Genomic DNA, 10,905 nt, shown 5'->3' on the forward strand with positions numbered 1-10,905 from the left:
TGAAGGGAAGAAGAGGAAGTGAGGGCGGAAGGTCGTGTGGTGGAGCCCGAGCTTTGTTTTGCTCGTGCGCCGGACAACCACGCGCGAAGCATGAACATCACCTCTGCGAGTGCATTCTTGCCACCGCGACGGGCTGTTGTGGTGTTCTTGATTGATTGAATAGTTTTTGTTATTGATTCATTTGGAGTAAATATTTTAGACATAGCTTTATCATGACTTGGGACGCCGGACACTCCCCAGCCACCTGCGTTACATGACCCATGACCATTTCACCTCAATTACAAAAATCGCTTCTTTATAGTACAATGCAGGACATCGGATAACTACTGTACAAACCATCTATGACCGCAGGGCTTCGATATCATCGACCTGTCTCGAGTTAGTATATGCTACACAACCCCAGTCTGCCAAACATACCTCTTTAACGGCCTCCGTAGTCAACACAATCGGATGGTCATTCCCAACACACACGCTATCCTCGATGCGGATGCCAATGCCGCGGAAATGTGACGGCCACCGGTCGTCGTCGGGAACATAGATACCGCTGCGATAGATCAGTCAATTATTGTAGTACAGCAGCGGCACGAGGGAGACAAACGGTTCGATCGTGATACATTGGCCCGCCTTCAGTTCATACCCCCGGGAATAGCCAGCGCAGTCATGAACATCCAGACCAATATAGTGTCCTAAGTGATGCGGGAAAAGAGTCGTCATGGCCTGGCAGCAGTTAGCAAGTAAACAGTTGGGCGAGCGAATGGTGCATACAGTCCCTGAGACATCAAAGCCAAGCTGCTGTAGTTGGTCCTTGAGCCCATTCTCGGCGATTCCGTGTAGCTTGTCCAGAGTAAGATTCGAACTTTCCCGACATAGAGCAAGACAAGTCCGGTGGACATTGAGCACGGCATTGTAGAGATCCCGTTGCGGCCCGGTGAATTTCCCATTGACGGGCCATGTCCTGGTGATATCGGAAATATAGCCACCTAGTTCGCCGCCACCATCAACCAGAACCAAATCTCCATCTCGTAGGAGATCGTCGTTCCTCGTGTAATGAATGCTCAGGGCATTAGAGCCACCAGCGACTACGGGGACAAACGCGCTCGTATCGCAGCCATTCACTTTGAACTGGTACTCCAGAAACGAGCACAGATCTTTTTCTCCGTCGAAATCATGCCGCATGGACTCGGTGAAGGCGCGGCCGGACGCTTGCCCAAGTCGACGCATATGCACCACTTCATTCTCGCTCTTGAACGCCCTCATCTCATTCAACATTCCCTTCAGCGGCTTCACCTTGCGGTGGTCGACGAATTTCTTCAGCTTCTCCGATGCAACCGTCGGTCCGTATAGAAAGCGATGCAGAGTCGACTTCGAGCCGTCAAACGTGGGGATGTCGGAGAAAACTTCGGTAGCTTCGCTGAGGATCTTTGGAAGAATCTCACTAATTTGTTCAATGTCTCCGGTCTGCAGTCTCTGGGTCAGTTATTGCGGTGCGGTCTGGGTTTGGTATCTCTCACTTCGTCCGCATTGAAGACGTCCACGGCTGCCCGAGTGCCGGACCGGGCTCCGTCCCAGAGCTCCGCCTTGGGGTTCTTCTCGCGCACATAGAGGTGAAAGATGTGATTGTTGCCGGATCCGTCGTTCGCGATAACCGCCAGCGCATTCGGTTCGTTGAATCCTGCCGACACCAAAACATCAGTTTTTATCTCTATCCGTCCTGTGCACGCGAACCCTTACCTGTCAGGTAATAGAAATTGGACTCTTGGCGGTACTCATGAAAGATGCCCGAAGCACGGTACTTGACCTCGGACGCGGCCAACACCGCAACTGCGCCCTTGGGTAGTTTATTGGCGAGTCGGGAGCGGCGATGGGCATATTCCAGGGCGGTTATCCCGGGAGTGACTGGGCAAGCGAGTCAGTCGAGTGAGCGCAGTGTTGCTGGGGGATCGCAAAGCACGAACGTTCTCCAGGGTTCAGAATATGGGGATGTGTCTCGTGCAATGGTTGGCCGAACTTGAGATCCGCGGCGGCAACCGACGTCGCATACGACCGAAGAGGAGCTCGGTGAGCAACACTCCGACATATCGGGCGAGAGGGCGCAGGTAAACGACCTCGAAGGGCGCATCGCAGCAGCAACCTGCACGTCATGATGTCGGTTGTGTTGGTCCGAACAACAACAATCGTTTATCGTCGACGGAGGAAGTCGTTCTGGGCCGCTCGGCGGTGTGGGCCAATCACCATCCCAAGCCCTAACTCACTCCAAACTGTAGATTGAACAACCCCTGTTCTCGGGCGAATGATCGTAGGCGGATTACTACATGAAATCATATCGACGATTTGACTCATGGAGATTATTCTTCTATCTGTACCACCGCGGGGAAGGCATCCTTGCGACTCGGTTGGACCTACTGAAAAGGGCAGCATTTTACGCGGCGGACGGACCTATCGTGATCCGGCCGTTCGTTAAATAAGCGTCTGTTCCAGATTATTGATTGCCATTCACGATCAAAAACATCACTGCATCGGTAATTATGGGACGAACACTGACATATCCAAAGCGGACCTCCAACACGGTCAACCGCTATAACCACCGTGGTAAGCTTTCCGGTTGTCTCAAACTGCTTCACCCGTTAAGAGCGGACTGCTAGCAACATACGACTTGGGCGCCATCCACTCCATTGTCAACGCCTCCCAGGTACTCCATGTCTCCTTCAACCCGGGGCCGGAGGATCCGTTTCCGACCATCTTGCCCATGATCGGGCAGATGGGATCGTTCGACTATCCCTCGGCCACCATTGAAGAGCCGCTCGAGTGTTATCTGCACGGCTACGTTAGCTCGCGCATCATGAATCTGGCGCGTAAATCCGAGGGCGACGGACTGCCCATCTGCGTGGCCACCAGCAAAGTCGACGGCCTGGTCCTATCCCTCACGCCCAACTCACACAGCTACAACTACCGCTCGGCCGTGCTGCACGGGTACGCCACGCTCGTCACCGACGAACAGGAGAAGCTCTGGGCCATGAAGCTGGTCACCAACTCCGTGCTTGAAGACCGCTGGGACCACTCGCGCGTGCCGCCCGACAAGGCGGAGATGTCCTCCACCGTCATCCTCAAGGTTAAGATTGTTGATGGGAGCGGCAAGATCCGTGATGGGAGCGTGTCGGATGAGCGCAAGGATAAGGATAATCGCGAGGTCACCGGCCGTGTCTGGACTGGCGTGGTTCCGGTTTGGGAGACCTTTGGAAAGCCGATCCCTAGCGCAGAGAACGAGGTGCAAGAGGTGCCGGAGTATATCAACTCCTTCATCGCCAGCAAGAACACGCAGAACCAAGCTCTTGCGGAGGGTGCGGTGAAAGTGCAATTGCCCCCGGAGGAACAGTCCTAACAGAGATGACGATCGTTTTTGTTTTCGCATATGTATATATTTTGAGAGTATATAGTTCCCAGTCACTTTTCTGGTTCTCCCCCTTTTCCTCTTTTCCTCTTCACTTCATCGCCCTCAACTAATCGCAACTTGAGATTAAATCCAGGGAGCCAAATAATGGTAAATGGATACTGCGGAGGTAATCTTCGAGTCTTGCCACATCGATCATTTATTATTATTAACATTCATGAACCTGTACAGTGGAACATGGAGATGCACTCAATAAGAAACCTAAAGAATCAGAGTGGCCACATCTCATGAGCTCTTGAGTGACCAACCCCAGTCTCCAACGGCCTCTAGACCCGCTAAATTCTGCTGGTGCATTAACTAAGCTCAATTCTTCCTCTCCAGCTCGACATCGTACGCACTCGGCGTCACAGAATATGCCTTTCCTGTCTTCTTATCGACGTGGAACACGAACTCGTTGACAGGTATACCTTGGTACGTGAGTTGATCGATTGTGCTAGCCCAGTCTCCCACATCGTACATCTTGGAGAACAAATGGCCTGCCACGGGCCCGGTGGGGTTGACGGTATCCATTTGGAATGCAATCTGACCCGAAGCTGCGACATCTTGAATTGTGGGAACAAGCCTGACCAGGTCGGGGTTCGCTGGTGGCACCGGAATTTGGGGAACCAGGTCTAACAAACTTTTGGCTAGAATGTTCTTGATGTCTGTGCCGTTGCTGATCCACTCCGAGATGACAAGGCCCGGGGCCGGATTGGATGACGGGGGAGCGGACAGGGTCAGAGTGGTGTTCAGGCTCTTGTCTTTAGGAGTGTAGGTTCCCGCCAGGTTGGCGACGGCTTCGCGACGGGCTTGGGTCATTAGAGCGGGCATAATGGAGTCGGTGAGGAGGTCGGCGACAAGCTGCACGGCTTGCGTATGAACGCCCAAGGAACTGGCGCCGAGAATGGTGAAACCGAGCTCAAAATCCGGCAACAGCACGAGCAGGCCGCAATAGTCTCCTGAATCACCCAGCTTGGTATAGATGTCTGTGACCACACCCGAGTCTTGGTGCACATATCGATAAATTTCCCACGGGCGGCCGAGGGCATAGTGCAGCTCTCCGGTGAAGGAGACCGGCTTCATCCAGCGGTTGGTCTTATCGGTAGGCAAGAGTGTTGAGTTAAGAATACTAACGCCGATCTTAGACAGGTCATCGATGGTCGAAAACAAGCCACCAGAGGGAGTGGTAATGGGGATATTGAGTAATTCAGCAGCTAGTGTTGTGGGGATAACAGTGCGAGCGATGACTGCAGGATCGGTGGGCGGGTTGGACATGGTGTTCTTGAGACCGAGGGGCTCGAAAACGGCTTTGCTGTACAAATCATCCATGGACATCCCAGTCAGGTTAGACAGCGCCCCGCCGAGGAGGAAGAAGCCACTGTCGGAATAGAGTGGACTGGCGGCGGGTGGGTACCTAGGTGGGTTGGAAGCGATACCTTCGCTGTATTCCTGGATACTGCACTTGTCAAATGAGCCAGATGTTAGGTACTTGGCGCAGGGATACTGGGCCTCCTGCTTGGCCAGGTCAGGTGGCGGCAGGCCCCAGGTATCTAGGACGGAGGGATCCGACAGAGCTGACAACAAGAAGTCCGAGCTGACCGGTATGCCTAGGCGCGGGATGCCGCCAATCTGGGCCGCGATGTCGCCAATAGTAATCTTGTCCCACTGTATATCCTGCACGGCATCGTAATCTTCGGCCTTCTTTTCCACGAAATCCTTGAAGCCTGGGAAAATGCGCGACAAAGGAATGTTCCAGTCATTTTCATCCAGCTCGATCATGCCCGCATAGGTGGTGATGAGCTTGGAGATACTGGCAATACGGTAGATGGTGCTGCCATCGACCTTTTTCGCGCCCACGGTGCCATTGAGGGTGGCTAAAGATGTGTGATGGTACTGCATGCAATGGGTGTCCTGGTCGTGCAGCGAGAACATGCCCATCGAGAAGGTGGTGTTCTTTAGTAGGGCCGAGCCCAATGTACCCAGTCCACCGCCATTGAGGGTCTGGTCCAAAATCGCCGTGACATTTTTCCAGCTAGCGGCCACCGAGCTGGACTTGCCGCTGATTTCCCTCGGAGCAGGGTAAGACGGGCCCGGGAGGATGCCAAGGACTGCAGGGATGCAGTAGAGCGGAAGAAGCGTGAGAGCGGTTTTGAGGACTCGCATGGTCTCAAAGAGGAGGGTGGTATTTGAGGGATACTCAATCTCTCCACTCCCTGCCGGCAAGATTAGCGCTACTTATAGTTGCGGTGAAAGTGTTCCTGAGATGTCGAACCGGGCCAGAGGCTTGCATGACGTAGGGCAGTCCATTGTACCCAATTGGGCGGTATATGCCGCTGTTCCTTAAATTAGAGCTGGAAAGGAAGCCACTTAGAATGGCATTAGACACCACAATCAAGATTAATAGAGTTCATGAAAGCGCGATCTACTACCTATCGTGGCTAGCTAACTCGGGTAAGGCATACAGCACCTCTCCGATGGAGATGACTCCCGCATTTGATACCTGCCAAGAAGGTGGCGTTCGTAAGTGGGAAAACAATGCCTTCTTCAAACCTATTACCGTACGTAGCAATATCGAGCCTTGGAAGATTTCACTCTGTTCTGAAGGATAGCACAACGACTGAAAAACGGACCTCTTTTCTTGCTACATGCTGAAAAAGAAAACCACGTTCTAGAGGTGTTTTCAGAGCAAGGCTGCATAGTTCGCGCTCTAATTTGGGGGCCGGCGGCACATTCAGCCTAAATGGGTTTAGCGTACCACCCAGGGCTCTAAGCCTCTTGCCCAATTCTACATGACGTGGGGGCTATGCTCGCTTCGCCTAACTACCAGCCAGAGGGCCATATACCTGGCGACATTGGATCCTGCCCCCAGAGTCATCATGGATCCCTTACCACCACCATATTCAGAGAACGATCAGGGCGGCTCTGGGCCGATTCTGCGGGATGATCTGCCCTCCTATCACCAGCCAGCGAGCGGCTCAAAGACGATGCAAAGTGCAACAGTCAAATTCCCGCCCTCCGTGTACGGCTACCTCCAGTGGAAACTGACCAGCACTTTCCACCTGGGCCCGACCGCCGAGGAGAAGCTCTTCGCAGCGTCAACTCATTCCAATATGTTCCAAAACAAGCCGACGGTCACTCTACATGATGGGCCAACTGATAAAGACCCGATCATGGCAACAGTTCACGCCGACAAATGGGGTCGGGCCAGACCCATAATTCTTACTCTCCCTCCCCGGCCGGGAGGTTCACACGAAGATGCCATCGTGGAAAAGATGAGTACGGAGAAGCACGTATCGCCGACTTTCACTTTTGAAACGAATGCAGCTGGTAAGGGCGCTAGGCGAGAGCGTTTCGAGTGGCGCCAAAGTCGTGGCAATGAAATCTCGGAACTTTCCAGTGGTCACTCTTATGGCTGGAAACTGGTGTGGCTGTCCGGGCCTGTGGTTAACGTTGGTGGGAACCGAAAAGAAAGACACCCCGGGATTTCAAGCGATGGCAAGGAAATCGTAGCGATCCTCGCCCATAATATGTCGTGGAGCATGACCAAAGGGTTTCGATTTGCTTTCCTTGGCACTGGACTCACCGGTACATTTGGCGAGAACTGGGAGATTCTGACTGTTGTTTCGGCTCTGCAACTTTGGTACAAGGACGTAATAAATGCTACTGCAACGGCGTAGGGAGTGACCCTGAGGCTCGGAACCAACCGCCTGAATATAGATATTTCGAGATTACATAGTCCAAGCCACCTTTGTGGCTCTTGCTTTTTTCCTTGTTTATTCCTTTTCTTGTATATCAGTGACGTTAAACCTGCCGCCTCCTGTAGTGCTCGGCGATCACGGGGTGAGGAATTTCAGGAGGGAGCGGTGCACGAATCAAGGGAGAATTTACGAGAGCTCTCTAGATGATCCCACCTCAGCGGAATTTAGCTTTCGACTCTATTACCGAGGAAAATAAATCACTAATCTAAGTCAAGAATTGAATTGAATTGAATTGAATTGGTTGAATACGGGAACTGAGCGTTGCAAGATAAACAAATGTAGAAGAAGAGTTGCTAGCCTTCTAAGCGACTCTATAAAACCATTCTAGCGAATGCGCCCCAAGATTCCTCAGCAAATGCCTTAGCTTCTTTAGGAATTTGGTACTTACAGTCACATACCTTGATCAACAAACGTTTCATCTGAGAGTATGAACCACCAGACCGAGGTGTTATATAGATATGCTGTCTCCTTACCAGTCCATCCAATTGACTTTTTTTTTCCGATTTGTTTCTTCGTTTCTCAGAGACTCGATTTTGCTTGTGGAGTCAACATGAAACCCTCCGCTTTACAAAGCTTGGTTGCCCTAGGCGGCTTCTCGACCCTTGTTGAATCTCGCATCTCTAGCTATGTACCAAAGGCAAAGCACCAGTCAATGGACACTGTAGGACACGCGCCTCCTCCGGGGTGGGGCACGGATTCTTGGTCCGGATCTTGGTCTGGTTACTGGTCTAGCTCATCCTGGTGTTCCACGATCCCTCCTTGTACCGATGTTACTACAACTGTTACAACTTCAGGATCACCCCCCGGCACTACCACTATTCCACCAGCTACGACGTGTGGAACGGAGACAATCATCGTGACAACCTGTGATGATGCCACTACAACTATCACAACTTCAGGATCACCCCCTGGCACCACCACTATTCCACCAGCTACGACGTGTGGAACGGAGACAATCATCGTGACAACCTGTACTGATGCTACTACAACTATCACAACCTCAGGATCACCCCCCGGCACTACCACTATTCCACCAGCTACGACGTGCGGAACGGAGACAGTCATCGTGTCAACCTGTACTGATGTTATTACAACCATCACGACTCCAGGATCGACCTCTGGCACCGTCACTATTCTACCAGCTACGACATGTGGAACGGAGACAATCATCGTGACAACTCCAACTCCAACTTCATGTCCTATCCAGCCTGACTGTCCGCCCTCCGGATTGAATATCGACTACTATGAAAATCAATTTGGGTACAACGGCTATACAAGCCCTACGGCCGGACAAAGCGAAGAAGAAGTGCTTCCGCCTTCATACTATCTTACAGATGGGCTTGAGCCTCTCGCTTCTTCTATCACCAATGTCACCTACATCCCACAGGATTACACGAATGATATCGTCGCTGCGGGATACCCCGTTATCTACCCAGACCCAAATAACCCCGGAGTCCAATACTTTGTTGGCTACACTCGCGAAGTCAATGGCGGTATCGTGGTCAATGCAAACAATTATACGCTCGTCTACGAAGGCTTCTACAGAGCCCCCACAACTGGCGAATACACGTTCTGTTCTTCTGCCGATAACGTGAATTACTTCTACCTTGGAGATGGTCTCGCCTTTGACTGTGGCAGCGGCACACCGGACCCAGATGCCCCGGCATTGACTGTTTCTTCCGCCGGAGGCAACTACAATAACCCGATTTCTTGTGGTACCGTTCAACTGACTGCAGATGAATTCTATCCTATACGGGATGTGTTCGGCAACGGCGATGCTGTGTCTGCATTCAACCTCACGATCCAAGCACCTGGCGAATCCCCTACGAATGATAACTCGGGCCGTCTGTACCCCGTTGATTGCCGCCTGGATGGGTAAAAGCATCCAGTCTTAGTCATTTGGGTTCCAATTGAGGTCTCGCGGAAAACAATGTGGAATTCTTACTTGTGTTTGAACAGCAATATATTGCTACGTAATACTTAATATCAATTCATTTACTTGCTCAAAAGAAGAATTTAAGTAAAGCATCCCTCTCCGGCTACAAGCTTAGAACGGATCACTGTGGCAGGTAAAGTACATCGGAGCACGCTGTGCTATCAGCATACAAACTAGCGCATCAAGACCAGAATTTAAGGACTGCAATACCGACATCAGCCACGATTTTGTGCGACAGCTTGTCCGCGCTGTAAGCTATCCAGAGCCCAAGCCACATATTAGGGCAACGAATCATCTATGCCATCCTATAATCAAGCTGATCTAGCTATAATAAATGAGGTTTGAGATCCTCGAGCCTAAGACCCGAATTTCTTCGTCGTGAGCTTCCTCACTATCGTCGACATTATTTAAGAGGTTTCGGACATTAGTTTCCTTATTTTTTTTTCCGACTTAAGGACTGGTAATGTGTTTCATATCTTTCTAACGATTGTCTACTATTTCTCTGATAAATCCGAGTGGCCATTACACCCCACGTCATCCCCCACCAAACAAACAAAGCAACTCACTCACTTTCTCATCACGCCCTGGTTTCAACAACCACCCATCCTAGTATATTCGACAATGTCTTCAGCAGCTATCTCCGCCGCCGATCTTCAGTCCTTCTCCGAGTACTTGAAAGGCTGCAAACGCATTCTCGCCCTTCTCGGAGCTGGATTGTCCGCGTCGTCCGGCCTGCCCACCTTCCGAGGCGCAGGCGGCCTCTGGCGCTCCTACGATGCCACCTCGCTTGCGACACCGGGCGCTTTTAATGCCAACCCGGGTCTGGTGTGGCAATTTTACAGCTATCGGCGACACATGGCGCTGAAGGCGGAACCCAACCGAGCACACTACGCGCTGGCGGAGCTGTCGCGACGGAATAAAGATTTTATCACCTTGAGCCAGAATGTCGATGGTGCTGACCAGATTATTTATTCTTGTCTACCCCGTTCCGTGACAAGCTGATTAACCTGTGTTCTCGGTGTTTTCTACAGGTCTCTCGCAGCGAGCGCACCATCCACCAGAACAGCTACATCTGCTCCACGGCTCGCTCTTCGATATCAAATGCACCTCCTTCTACTGCAACTACTCCCGGGATAACGACTTCACCGACCCCATCGTCCCGGCCCTGGCCATCCCATCCCAGACCGCGCACCCCGACCCCTCTACTATCGATAAGACCGGCGCAGAAGCATCCCAGTCGCTGCAGAATGCACTCTCCCAAAGCAGAGCAGGACACGAAGTCGATATCTCCGACCAGCGTAACCCCATCCCCGATTTAGCCCCGGCTGATCTCCCCCAGTGCCCGAAATGCAAGAACGGTCTGCTCCGGCCGGGAGTCGTTTGGTTTGGGGAGAGCTTACCCGCTGACACGCTGAGAGCGGTGGATAATTGGATGGAAGCTGGGCCCCCGGTCGATTTGATGCTGGTTATCGGCACGAGCTCGCGGGTCTGGCCTGCTGCTGGGTATGTGGATGAGGCGCGGGACAAGGGTGCCCGTGTCGCGGTGATCAACATGGATCCCGACGATCTCCCTGGTAGGGGGTTGGATCATGGGGACTGGTTTTTCCAGGGAGATGCGGGTGTTATCGTGCCGGAGATTCTCAAAAGCGTGATTGGCGAGATTTGATGGGCCGTACAGGTAGCAAGTGTATAGTTCGCGGGATAGTGCACACTATTTACTATTGTTTCGACCTAGTCTTCCATCATAAGCCACATTCTCAACGTTGGGGCTGTCACAAAAGCAT

General features: G+C 52.1%; 6 protein-coding genes across 6 annotated transcripts; 4 read left to right on the forward strand and 2 right to left on the reverse strand.

Moving 5' to 3' along the window:
• Positions 1–339: 339 nt before the first annotated feature.
• PFLUO_LOCUS2755 (aminopeptidase) lies at positions 340–2,142 on the reverse strand (the record flags this gene model as incomplete). Its single annotated transcript, XM_073779928.1, has 7 exons — positions 340–369; positions 418–544; positions 599–717; positions 766–1,458; positions 1,512–1,672; positions 1,732–1,896; positions 1,956–2,142. The coding sequence occupies 7 exons, from the start codon at positions 2,140–2,142 to the stop codon at positions 340–342; spliced, it is 1,482 nt and encodes a 493-aa protein (XP_073636834.1).
• Positions 2,143–2,525: 383 nt separating this feature from the next.
• Positions 2,526–3,379, forward strand: PFLUO_LOCUS2756 (uncharacterized protein; the record flags this gene model as incomplete). The annotated part of the gene is made up of 2 exons (XM_073779929.1): positions 2,526–2,589; positions 2,643–3,379. The coding sequence occupies 2 exons, from the start codon at positions 2,526–2,528 to the stop codon at positions 3,377–3,379; spliced, it is 801 nt and encodes a 266-aa protein (XP_073636835.1).
• A 372-nt stretch (positions 3,380–3,751) lies between these two features.
• On the reverse strand, positions 3,752–5,590 carry PFLUO_LOCUS2757 (uncharacterized protein; the record flags this gene model as incomplete). Its single annotated transcript, XM_073779930.1, has 1 exon — positions 3,752–5,590. The coding sequence occupies one exon, from the start codon at positions 5,588–5,590 to the stop codon at positions 3,752–3,754; it is 1,839 nt and encodes a 612-aa protein (XP_073636836.1).
• A 713-nt stretch (positions 5,591–6,303) lies between these two features.
• On the forward strand, positions 6,304–7,104 carry PFLUO_LOCUS2758 (uncharacterized protein; the record flags this gene model as incomplete). The annotated part of the gene is made up of 1 exon (XM_073779931.1): positions 6,304–7,104. The coding sequence occupies one exon, from the start codon at positions 6,304–6,306 to the stop codon at positions 7,102–7,104; it is 801 nt and encodes a 266-aa protein (XP_073636837.1).
• Positions 7,105–8,162: 1,058 nt separating this feature from the next.
• Positions 8,163–9,064, forward strand: PFLUO_LOCUS2759 (uncharacterized protein; the record flags this gene model as incomplete). Its single annotated transcript, XM_073779932.1, has 2 exons — positions 8,163–8,229; positions 8,520–9,064. 2 exons carry the CDS (start codon positions 8,163–8,165, stop codon positions 9,062–9,064), a joined length of 612 nt encoding a protein of 203 aa, XP_073636838.1.
• Positions 9,065–9,742: 678 nt separating this feature from the next.
• Positions 9,743–10,787, forward strand: PFLUO_LOCUS2760 (uncharacterized protein; the record flags this gene model as incomplete). Its single annotated transcript, XM_073779934.1, has 2 exons — positions 9,743–10,073; positions 10,153–10,787. The coding sequence occupies 2 exons, from the start codon at positions 9,743–9,745 to the stop codon at positions 10,785–10,787; spliced, it is 966 nt and encodes a 321-aa protein (XP_073636839.1).
• Between the last annotated feature and the right edge of the window lie 118 nt (positions 10,788–10,905).

This window comes from Penicillium psychrofluorescens, assembly GCF_964197705.1.
Source record: "Penicillium psychrofluorescens genome assembly, chromosome: 2".
NCBI classification, from domain to species: domain Eukaryota; kingdom Fungi; phylum Ascomycota; class Eurotiomycetes; order Eurotiales; family Aspergillaceae; genus Penicillium; species Penicillium psychrofluorescens.